This window comes from Tamandua tetradactyla, chromosome 13, assembly GCF_023851605.1.
Source record: "Tamandua tetradactyla isolate mTamTet1 chromosome 13, mTamTet1.pri, whole genome shotgun sequence".
NCBI classification, from domain to species: Eukaryota; Metazoa; Chordata; class Mammalia; order Pilosa; family Myrmecophagidae; genus Tamandua; species Tamandua tetradactyla.
Genome location: NC_135339.1, coordinates 29210634 through 29223794, shown reverse-complemented (window position 1 = coordinate 29223794; position 13161 = coordinate 29210634). Strand labels below are relative to the sequence as shown.

The 13161-nt window shown below is 35.4% G+C and overlaps 1 protein-coding gene across 1 annotated transcript in view; it reads left to right on the top strand.

The window, feature by feature from the left end:
- The window catches only part of MYPN (myopalladin), a 93614-nt gene that overhangs the window by 8705 nt on the left and 71748 nt on the right, over window positions 1-13161 (top strand). The window contains exon 2 of the mRNA XM_077125118.1: window positions 483-1391. Within this exon, the coding sequence (XP_076981233.1) occupies window positions 484-1391 (908 nt within the window). The 5' untranslated portion in view covers window position 483. The remainder of the gene's footprint in view (window positions 1-482; window positions 1392-13161) is intronic.

Sequence of the window (13161 nt, the reverse complement as noted above, 5' to 3'; positions counted from 1 at the left end):
TACATCAAGTCTATATTTTCAGTACCTAGATGAGATTATGTTGTCAATATCTCTTAATTTCTATAATTCTATTATATTCAAAGTGAAGGGGAGAGTAGAGAGACAAATCTTTATTTGTGTTTGAAAACACTTTTTAACTAAAAGCCCATAGACATTATCAAAATTATGTATTGAAATTGTATTTAATGTCACTATAGTTATATAATAGCTTTTATCATTGAACCTAAAATTAAAGCATTAGTAAAGTGGTAATCATCCATATCATTATTTTCAATTTCAGGGAAACTTCATTCAGTTCCTATTTATCTTACAATTTGAAAATAATCTATAGGTCTTAAAAGTAAAATTTGTAAAAGTATCACAACTCAGCAATATTTTTTATTATAAGCTCTAAGTTCTTAAGAATCTGCAGTGCTATAATATATAGACTTGCTATTCTCTAAAAATGATCCAGGTTTTTTGTTACTGTTATTTTGTGACAGCATGCAAGACGACAGCATCGAAGCTTCTACTTCCATATCTCAGCTTCTAAGAGAGAGTTATTTAGCAGAAACCAGACATAGGGGAAACAACGAGAGGAGTCGAGCAGGGCCTTCCTCCAATCCTTTCCATTTTGGCAGTCCTACTGGAGTTGCTGAAGGAGGAGGAGGAGGAGGCCAGGATGACCTTCCTGATCTTTCAGCCTTTCTGAGCCAAGAAGAATTAGATGAAAGTGTCAATCTGGCAAGATTGGCCATCAATCACGACCCTTTGGAGAAAGCAGATGAAGCTCAAGCTCGAAAACATCTTTCTTCGGAGCAGATGAAACACTCACCTACACCAAGCAATGACCCTAAAGTCTGCCAAGATAACTCTCCAAGTCCTGCTAGCTCTAAGGAGAGCCTCCAGGAGGCAAAAAAGCGACAGTATAGTTCTGAAACCCAGTCCAAAAAGGTATTCTTAAATAAGGCTGCCGATTTCATTGAAGAGCTGTCCTCCCTTTTCAAAGCTCATAGCTCCAAAAGGATTAGACCTCGTGCCTGCAAAAACCACAAGAGCAAAGTGGAATCTCAAGACAAAGCTATTCAGGAAAACAGCTCCAGTTTCTCAGATCTGGCAGAAAGACGAGAAAGATCTTCTGTTCCCATCCCCATCCCTACTGATACCAGAGATAATGAAGTGAATCACGCCCTTGAACAGCAGGAAGCCAAAAGGCGCGAAGCTGAGCAGGCTGCCAGTGAGGCATCTGGTGGAGACACCACCCCAGGGTCTTCACCTTCATCTTTGTACTATGAAGAACCTCTGGGGCAACCTCCCCGGTTCACTCAAAAGTTACGGAGCAGGGAAGTTCCAGAAGGAACCCGAGTACAGTTGGATTGCATTGTGGTAGGAATTCCACCACCTCAAGTAAGGTAAAAATATCCTGTTCTTAATGCCTGGTGATTGCTTTCCATTTACCCTGATCCTCCTAAGTATTATCTTCTAACTGTATGGTTTCAAACACTCCCTTTGGCAAAAACACTCATAGTCTAAAGCAGCACTGCCCAAGAAAAATATAGCACTAGCCATGTATGGAATTTTACATTTTCTAGCTGCTACATTTTTAAAAAATAAAAACAAACAAACAAACAAAAAACCCCAAAACAAACCTGGGAGAAATTAATTTTAATAATATGTTTTCTTTAACCCACATATTGAAAATATTATCATTGCAACATGTAATTGATATGAAAATTATTTATAACATTTTATATTCTCTTTCTCATACTAAGGCTTAGAAATCCAGTGTGGATTTTATCCTTGTAGCACATCTCAATTCAGATGCTAAATCTTCCTTGGAAATAATATGTATTTACATTTCATAAAATTTGCCTTTGGGAAAGTAGAGTGACATACCCAAGTCACTCTAGATATACTTAAAAATTTTTGCAGTAAGTGAGTTAACTATCAGATTTAAAATTTAAATGCATTAAAATTAAATATAATTTAAAAGTCAGTTCCTCAAATGTTAAAATAAATTTAATTTGAAATGCTAGTGATCAATGAAAGGGAAGGGTAAGGAGTATGGTATGCATAAATTTTTTTTTCTGTTTTTGTTTTACTTCTTTTTCTGAATAGATGCAAATGTTCCAAGAAATGATCATGCTGATGAATATGCAACTGTGTGATGATATTGTGAATTACTGATTATATATGTAGAACGGAATGATCAAAATAGGAACATTTGCGTTTGTTATGTTTTTTGGTATTTAAAAAGTAAAATTAAAAAAATTTAATAAAAAAAAGTCAGTTCCTCAGTTATACTCACCACATTTCAAGCTATAGGTACATATTAAGTACTGTATTGGAAAGAGCAGGTCTACAGCCTGTATTTTAAAAAAAGAAAGTATTTATGATCTATACTCAACCCTAAGTTGATCAGATAGACATGTAAACAAAACATTGCAGTATTATAGGAGAGGAGTAGTAGTAGTAATAATAATAGCATTTTATTTATATATACATTAATTCAAGGGATTCTGATCAAAAGACATATTCATATATTGAATTGTGCTTTTCAAATGCAGCATAGGGCAGTATTAAATATTGAATCTATAATGTCACCTTTTTTGAAATTTTAAAGAAAGCCAAATAATAAAATAAAGCCTATTAGAATAAAAGCCGATTTCTCATTTTGCATGTGTTATATCTCTTGAAACTTTTTGACATCAGCTTAATGAACACTATTCTCCCCAGTGCTCAAGTGTGTCCTTAATATGACTGACAGGTAGAGAGACTATATCCCTACCACAGTCAACTTTTCTTTTTTTTCTTTTTTTTTTATTTATGAAGATTCTAACAGTTTTTATTACAATGGTGCAAGGTAGAATTCCATCCAACACTCACCAACAACAAACCACCATCTTCTATAAAACAGTTCCAGAAAGTTCAAACAATAAAACTGAAAGATACATTATCTGTAATAATTCTCATAGAACATTGTTTAGTGTTTAAATTTCATGTCAACTTTTTTATGAAGCTAATGTAGTTTAAGCTTCCGGACGTCTCACGAGCATAGGCTATTTCCAAAGCCCTATACTAAGTTTGTGTTTTAGTTTTATATTGTTTTCTTTCTAGAGTTCCCATATTATATGTGTTTTGGGTATCACAAAACCTGGATCTGGCCTTAGCTCCTGGAGTGACTTTCTCTAAAATTATAACGCAATATTAGTGAATAGTGTGGTTGAAGTGTATTGCTTTTGTAGATAATTACTGGTAGTTAAAGTCATGCAAAAATTACTTTGCCTCTCTAATCACCTAGTTATTACTAGAATATGACTTCATTTCTATTTAATTTTTATTCTAGGTAGGTAAGCAGAGTGATATATTTTTCTTATTTAATATTCATATTATAGAAAAGTAATAGTATTAGTATTAATAATAGCATCTTATTAATATATACATTAATTCAAGGGTTTTGGTCAAAAGACATATTCATATATTGAATTGTGCTTTTCAAATGCAGCATAGGGCAGTACTAAAAATCCTATCTATAATGTCACAAACATTTTTACCATCATGTTATCCAACTGACCTCCTTGAGGACAGAGATTCTGTTGGTTTTGCCTTTATATACTAAGCCCCATGTAGTCACACAGAAATAGTGAATGAACTAATAGATGGAAAAATAGAAAAACAAGATATTTAGATTTAATTCAGGAGTGAGACAGTTGGTATAAGATGTAGCAAAGGGGTGGAGCTGAAGAACATAAGGGCAGCATCTACCCTTCTACTCTCAACATATCTGATGCCACTCCCTGAGATTGGCCGAAAACACTGGTGAGAGGTTGTCACAGTCCTATGACGGACAACACTCAGTGGTATCTGGTCAGTCCAGGGAAACTGGTGAACACTCAGGTTATGACACCTACACTATTTTCTTAGATTAGTCCTGTCCAACCCACTAGTTTCTGGATATAAAAGATACATTGAACCAAAAAAAAAAATTTTTTTAATAAGGCCAAATCATTCAAGTGTCATCCTGCCCACTTCTCAACCATAACAATTTCAGATACTAAAAAGAATTGAACACACTACCAAGAAAAATAACCAGGAAGGACTATAAATTACCCATTCTCTGAACAAGGCAATCTGGTAATCATTATTTTCCCAAGCACAGGATTTATATAATTCTAATCAAAAAGGAAATATTTTACTATGTACTCAGCACTGTGATAGGTGCAATGGCAGAGACAATACAAATATTTGTCCTTGCTCTCAAAGAGACAATTATATAAATTGTCCTCCTTTTTATAGTCCAGGCCCTAAGTACCATTAGGCTTCAGGGAGGTGGGAGATTACTAAAAATGTCAAAGAAAGCTTCAGAGACTTAGTGTTTTATTTGAATATTGAAGAATGAGAAGGATTTAAGTTGACATTTACTCACCTATTCATTTTTGCATTCAACAAATACCTACGTAGTTACTAAAGTGAGTCCCAAATACTTGATGTACAAAAGCAACCAATACATGACCTCAGATAGCTCCCAATCTACTGTAGCAATCAGACAGACGTGTAAACAAAACATTGCAGTATCGCATAATTAGGGCTGTAACAGAAGTATGTATAGGATACGATGGTGGCTCAAAAGATGGTGTGAATTACTCAGCCTGGAAAACAGGGTGAAAGAAGAATTAACCCAGGAGGTGACACTTGAGGTTGAGGAAACCAAGGGCAGATGGGGAAAGCAAGTACAAAGGCCCAAAGGCAAATATTCATAGGAAACCACAAGTACTTGGATAGGATATATAAGAGCGCGGAATCCAGATAAGAAAAGACTGAAGAGGAAGGTAGAAGGGATGAGTCCCTTCAGGCTAGGATCAACTCATCATGTTTGTCTAAAGATAAAGACACAGTAATCATAATAATGTTTTATGTAATAGGGAGGAAACTTGACATAACAAGAAAGGAGAGTAAAGCCAGGTGATTTTGAAGAGCCTTAAACACAAAGCAGAGTAGTTTAGACTTGGTTTCAAAATAAACTGGAAACCATTTAAGGTTGCATATTGTGAAGTGTAACATGATGAAAGGGAGCATTTGAGGAGAAGACGTCTGGAAGAATGGGCTAGACTAGAAAAGAACGGGGCCATGAAGCCACAGGAAGCTGTGGGGGTGTCAGGGACTAAAGGCTCTGGTTGGTTTAGGGTGGAGGCAGTGGGAATGAGAAGAAAAGACATTAGTGAGCGATATTTAGAAGAAAAGAAATCAAGCTGAACTTGGTGAGTGACTAGATAGCAAGATGAATAAAAAAAATTACTTCCCAAGTTTGAAGCCAGGTGCTTGGGGGAAAAGACAGGGTCACTGGCAAGGACTGGGAAAATGGAAGAGCTGACCGATTTGTGGAGGAGGTTGATATAGATTTGGGATATATGTCTTGAATCAGAGGAGTCAGAGGGACCATGTGTAATAGGCAGTTGGAAATGCAGGTCTGAAGGTCACATAAGAGGGTACTGTAACTGGAGGCATGCCTAGAAGTGAGCTGAATACTGGAAAAGGATGTCCAATACCTCTGTTATTACAAAGGGGATGTTCATCTATAGCTAACATTTGGAACCAACTTCCGAGAATTTCTTTGTGTATTTGTTTTATCCATACCTTGCATAGATAAAATAAGGAAAGCTTGCATGGATTTTTTTTTTTTAATTTAACTATGGTCTTACTGGGGGGATATTGGTTGTTTGCACTCTTTTACAGCCAATGCTTCAGTGAATATCTTTGTACATACGTCCTTGGACACATAAGAGATTGTGTTTATAGGATAAATCCTCAGCAGGAGAATTGCTGGAACCATCATTTTGTGTACTTTAAGTGTTCATAGATGTTGCCAAGTTTCCCTCTGGAGAGTTGCCCTAATCTTCACTTACACATAACAGGGTGTGCAAGCGCCTGTTTCATCATATCCTCACCAGGCATGATGTACTGATCTTTGAGTTTTGAGGCTAAGAAAAATTTTCAAATCAAGGCATCATCAAGATGAGGCTTTCTTCTCCGGGACTAGCTGCCAGCAATCCTGGGTTCCTCTGCTGCATGGAAAGACACATGGCAGTGTCTGCTGGTCTCTCCCTTCTCTTCCAAGATTTGTTCCTTTCAGCTCCTTCGGCTTCAGTGGCTTTCTCCAATATATTTTTAAAATGCATTAAAATAATAAGATAATGAGAAGTTTTGGTTTACTACGTAGGAAAACTGTAGTGAATAAAAATAGAAAATACAAATAAATATATTGGGCATCTGAAGCCTAATCTTGCTTCTATGTGCTCCTGTTTATAAACAGCATTTCTACCCATATTCTTAAAGCCCTAATTTAACAAGTTGGGAAGCCATTTTTGCGTATATTGTTGATTTCAAAGTTAATTGGGTGGAAATTGTTTATAAGTAGGGATGGGATCCTATATCCCATATTAATCTTGGCTATAGCTTCATTGGAGGAGTTGTTTTAGGAAATGAAATACATTCAGGATTTACCCACAGATGAAAGTGTCTATAGGAATTCACAGCAAATGGCCCTGATCCCTTTTTTGTATCTTGACTCCAAATTCTTTCCCCAGGAATGTTCAGCTGGATCACACTAAGTATGTTTGTTTGTATACAACCTCCTGAAGCAGCACAAATTTACCTTTTATAGATGTCAATACCCACTATGTGTATTAAGTTTTGCTAGTGCTACTTCTGGACATTTGCCTGCTGGTAGTACGTTGCAGAAATAAAAGGGAAACAAAATGGTTATAAAGAAAAGGTGTATCTTAAATCACATAGAGAGATTTCATATTATACTATGAGTTCTTTGCCTACCTTTTGGAAAAAGTCCAGACACTTTTGTTCATTCATTCATCCAACAAATATTAAGCACCTATTATGTGCCATGTACTATACTAAGGATAAAGCAGTATGTAAGACAGACAAATCCTCTGCCTTCATGGAGCTTAAAGCTATTGAGGGAGCCAGACAATAAACAAAAATTCTAGAAGTGATTATCTAATTAGAAGTGTGATCAATGTTATAAAGGAGCGCATATATAGCAAGGGGACCAAAGCTTGTGAGTGAATTGGGGATGGTTTTCCTGAAAACTGGAATTTAAGTTGAGACATAAAGGATGACCAGGACTTAGCCCAGCCAAGTGGGATTTGGGGGAAAAGTTGCAGGTTGTGGGTATAGCATGTTTGAGGCTCTTAAGGCAGCAAGGTAATTATTGAGTTCAAGGAATTGAAGGAACTATTTGGAAGATAAAGAATAAAGAAGCAATTACTTGAGATGGTCCAGAGAGGGAGCAGAGGCTAGATTGTTAGAAACTTCAAAAACAAGCAAAATGCATCATCAGAATCACCTGGGACCTTGAAGTATATGCTAATTCATCAGCCCCACCTTGGACCTACCGAAGCAGGATCCCTGGGGATGAGACCCAGCCATCTGAGTTTTAACAAGTTGCTGTTTGTTTCTGTGCTGTGCATTTTTGGGATTTCTTAGAGAAACCCTTCCTTTTGACTCCCAAGAGCTCTCCCTGCTCTCTCCCTTGTTCCAGTTGTAATCGTTAGCTAATGTTTTAGTACCTACTCCTTAGTCTTTACTCCAGCAGTACTTGCAGACTCCTTTTGTTGGAGTCATCCTACCCTGGCAGGTGGTCCTCTGAGGTGGGTCTCTTTTGAATCACTTGGCCTGTGGGAAAACCCAAATCTTTGCCCTTACAAATTCTAGAAAGTAGACTGGTCCCACTGAAGTTCTCTCTCTTGTTCTTCCCTCTTGGGCAATGCCAGAGGGCCTTTTGCCTTTAAAGGTTTGAGGCAAGAGTTGGGTCTAAGCCTCTGTTAACCCAAAAACTCCAGAGAATACAGGTCACACTCTACAAAGGGTTCTATAGAAGTCCTTCTCACTTACCTACCAATCTGTTTACCAACCTTCTTTAATCAATCTCTTAACCTCATAGAGGCTGAAGAATGTTAACACACATATGGCATAAGAATGGTGGCACAAACATCTGCATGCTCACATGATCACTATTTTTTAAGTCTGGTTTCTTCTCAATGCTATCACATCCTTCCCCTTCAGAGGTAACCACTATGCCAAAATGTGTATTTTCTCTTTATATTTTTAGTTATAGTTTTTTCAAAGTTGTATAACATATGCTTCATAGTTGTTTAACAATATTAAAAAAGAAGTATGTACAGGTGAAATGACACAAAATCCTGGACTTGCATTAAAATAATCCAAGATGGGGAGAAATGGGAAACATAGAAGAATTACATGTGTTGATAATTTGTTGAAGCTGAGTGATATGTGGATTTATTATATTCTACTTTATGCATTTTTTAAAGTTTCCACAATAAAAGATTTAAAAAATAATAAGTTTTATATTTTAAAAATTGTTTATAAATGAAATCATAATGTATATATTCTTCTGCTACTTGTTTTGTTTCTCTAAAATGTATGTGTATGTTGTTGCACGTGATTCTAATTCACTCATTTGCATTGCTACAGTATATTTTATTGTATGGCTAGATTATTATACTTCAATGTACATTTGGGTTGTTTCTAGATTTTTTCCTAATAACAACAATGCTTTTATAGACATTTCAATATATTCCTCTGGTGCACAAGCCTTTTCTGGTATATGAGTATGTCTAGGCATGGAATTGCTGGCAGAGTATGTACAACTTCAATTATTATAATACCAAATTATTTTCCAAAGAATTTGTTCAAATTTACATTTCTACCAATATTGTATAATAGTTCTGGTTGTTCTACGCCATTGCTAATAATGATATTATCAGACTTTTAAGTTTGTGTCAGTCTAGTTGTTATGATGTTTATCTCATTGTGGTTTCAGTTTGCATTTGTATAATTACTAATGACGCTGAGCATTTTTTCATAAGTTTACTGACCATTTAGGATTCCTTTTCAATAAAGGGCTTGTTTACATATTTGCCCATTTTTCTATTGGTTTCTTCCTATTGATTTGCAGCACTTTTAAAAATATTCTGGATATAAATCATTGGTATATGCATTATGAAACTATGCTCTCTCAGTTTGAGTTGTCTTTTTACTTTATACTGGTATCTTTTGGTGATTAGATAATCTTAATTTTAGTGTCAAATTTATTTATTTTCCCTTTATGGTTTTGTTTTATAATTTGTATCTAGTTTAAGAAATTCTTCCTAATATCAAGGTCATAAAGATATTCTCTTATATTGTCTTCTAAAAGTTTACAATTTTCTCATTCACATTTTTAGTCTATATTTTTGAATTTTTAAAATTTTTTAATAGTTTTCAATACATTTAAAGTTGATTTTGTGTATGGTGTGAGGCAGGGACCCCGTTTCTTTAACATTTTTTTTTTAATTTAATTTTATTTTTTTACATGGGCAGGCACCAGGAATCGAACTCGGGTCCTCTGGCATGGCAGGCAAGCATTCTTGCCTGCTGAGCCACCTTGGCCCGCCCAATTTTTTTTTTTTTAAAGGTTGGGTAACCAATGGTTCCAGCACCTTTTTAAAAATGTACAATTTTTTCCTACTGATCAACAATGCCAGCTCTATCATAAATCAAAATTCCATAAATAGCAATTCTTAATATCATCACATAGATGTATGATCATCATTTCTTAGTACATTTGCATCAATTTAGAAAAAGAAATAGCAAGACAACAGAAAAAGAAATAAAATGATAATATAGAGAAAAAAATAAAAATACAAAATACAAAAAATATATATAAAAAACAAACAAAAAAAATTCCATAAATAAATGGATCTAGCACTACTTCTCCATTCTTCTTCTATGATTCCTTTATCTCACTACAATAGTTTTTAAAATTTTTACTGATGTACATTATATATTCACATACCATGTAATCATCCAAAGTGTACCATCAGTGTTTCACAATATCATCATATAACTGTGCATTTATCATCACAATCTATTTTTTCTTTTTTTTGTGAAAAATAGCCTACATACAAAAGAGCAATACATTTCCAAGCACATCATGACAATTAGTTATAGAAGACATTTCAGAGTTTGGAATGGGTTACAATTCCATAATTTTAGATTTTTACTCTAGCTGCTCTAAGACACTAGACACTTAAAGAAATATCAATATAACGATTCAGCAATCATACTCATTTGTTAAACCCTACTTTCTCTGTACAACTCCACCAACACCTTTGAACTTTCTCCCACTCTTTAGGGGTATTTGGGCTATGCACAGCCTAACTTTATCACGTTGGAAGGGGCTGTCATTAATATGGGATAGGGGGATGAAACTAGCTGAAGTTCTAGAGAGGCTGGCCCCTCTGCATTTCAGGATTTATCTGGTCCAGGGACCCATCTGGAGGTTGCAAGTTTCTGGAAAGTTACCTGAGTGCATGGAACCTTTGTAGAATTTTATATAATGCCTTAGGTATTCTTTAGGATTAGCAGGAATGGTTTTGGTAGGATTTGGCAAGTTATCATAGTTAGTAATGTCTAACTAAAGCTTGCATAGGAGTGAATTCCAGAGTAGCCTCTCGGCTATATTTGAACTCTTTCAACCACTGATACCTTATTTGTTACACTTCTTTAGCCGCTTTTGTACAATAGATTTTTAATAGTCCTTGATTTCCAACTTTTTCATTTTAAGGATATTTTACTATTTTTGGCCTTTTGCTCTATAATATAAATTTTAGAATCACCTTGTCACCTTCCATTAAAGATTGAATAAAGATTTTTTAACCGCATTGAATTCATAGATCAATTAGGGGAGAATCTGACTCTTTAAAATATTGAGGCTTCATAATTCAGAAGTATGGTGTATTTTCCATTTTTTTTTAGGCATTCCTTAATATCTTTCAATAAAGATTCATATTTTTTTCTGGTTCAACAAATCCTGTTAGATGTATTCATTGGTACCTCATTTTTATGCTATTATAAATGGTACCTTTTCAAAAAAACTATGCTCTCTGCTTGTTATATAGAGAAATGCAATTGAATTCTGTGTATTGGCTTTTGAGTCAACAACCTTGCTAAATTCATGAGAAATTATCTATAGATGTCTTTGGATGTGCTTCCTTTCTAATAATGTATTGTGTATTTCATTTTCTTGTCTTGTTGAGGTCTTAGTAAAACCTCCAGTACAATATTAAATAGAAGTCATGATAGTGGGCACTCTAGTCTTGTTTCTGAACTTAAAGGGGATGCTTTCTGCTTTTCACCATTAGGTAGGATGTTTGTTGTAAGTTATTTTGTTAAGGGAGGTTAAAATTTTTAAAAATCATGAATGGATGTTGAATGTTTATCAGACTTTTTTTCTGCATCTACTGAGATGATCAAATGATTTTTCCCTTACATTGTTATTATGATGAATTATATTGATTTTATAATCTTAAACCAACCTTGAATTCTTGGGATAAATGCAACTTGTTCATATTTCTTTTTATATATCACTAGATTTGGTTTGTTAATATTCTGTTTAGAATTTATGCATTTTTGTTGGAGGATGAAATTAGCCTGTAATTTTCTTTCTCACACTTTTGTGAGACAAGAATTGGTCACATGACCAGAGGGTAATATTTAGTCATTACCACCAGGATAGCTCTATAGGCTATTGATGGCTTCCATCTTTCTGTGGTTGTGGCATCCAATTTGATCGGTTGTTAATTATTTTGAGTATCACTTTTGTTCAGATCATGTTGCCAAGGAATTCCAGCATTTAAAGTTTGGGTAGACAAGTAAAATCCCCCCAAGGACACTGGGAAGATCCCTACCAAATGGTAAGAGGAAGATGAAGTCAGTCATTTGAAAAAAAAAAAGAAAGAAAGAAAAAGAAGAGTTAGTTCAAGAAGAAATAGGTAGTCAACTACATTGAATACTAATTAGAGGTCAAATGAGATGAAAACTGAAAAGCGTCATTTGAGTTAATAACCTAGAGGCCTTTGGTGACCATACTAAGAGTAGTTTTGAGAGAGTGATTAGTACAGAAACCAGATTAAAAGTGATTTAAGGGCAGTGCAACAGTGGCTCAGTGACAGAGTTCTCACCTGCTGTTCTAGTTTGCTAGCTGCTGGAATGCAATATACCAGAATCGGAATGGCTTTTAAAAAGGGGAATTTAATAAGTTGCTAGTTTTCAGTTCTAAGGCCAAGAAAATGTCCCAATTAAAACAAGTCTATAGAAATGTCCAATCAAAGGCATCCAAGGAAAGATACCTTGGTTCAAGAAGGCCAATGATGTTCAGGGTTTCTCTCTCATCTGGAAAGGGACATGGCGGACACAGTCAGTTTCTCTCTCAGCTGGAAGGGCACATGGCTAGCAAGGCATCATCTGTTACTTTCTCTCCCGGCTTCTTGTTTCATGAAGCTCCCCGGGAGGTGTTTTCCTTCTTCATCTCTGGCCTGTGGGCTCTCTGCTCTCATGGCTATTGTTCTTCTCTGCTCTCTCTGAATCTCTTTCTCCAAAATGTTTCCTCTTTTATAGGACTCCAGTAAACAAATCAAGACCCACCTAATCCAATTTAACAACCGCTCTTGACTAAATCACATCATCCAAGGAGATGATCTGATTACAGTTTTAAACATACAGTATTGAATAGGGATTATTCTACTTTTATGAAATGGGATTTTGATTAAATCATGGCCTTTCTAGGGGACATACTTCCTTTCGAACCAGGACACCTGCCATACTGGAGATCTGGGTTCGATTTCCAGAGCCTGCCCATGTCAAAAAAAAAAAAAAAAAAGGTGATTTAACAATTAATAGGGAGAGCATAATAATAGGGAGCACATGGATCTACCTCCCTCCCAACACTCTGAAGCCTAACCAGAAAACAATGTGGAATGTCATCTGTAAACATGAAAATTTTAGAAATTCCTCAAAAGTAGAAAGCATTTGCAAAGAACAGATCCAAGTTTTGTGGGTCCTGAAGTTTATACAATTAGGGGAACCTTCTTTAAGATAAATAATGTAAATTTGTGGGAAAAAAATCAGGTACAGGTTTTGGAAGGGAACCATGCAGGTGTGGAAATCTGAAGCTTCAACAGCTTCATGATAAATCTGCCTCTAAGCAGATAAAATCTGATTGCCAAGGAAATCCAAAGCCCAAATCCTATTACAGACAGAACTGCTGCAGAGCCAGGAACTCTTCTGGGTGTGTTCTAGGCTCAGAGGCAACATATACAGTAAGTA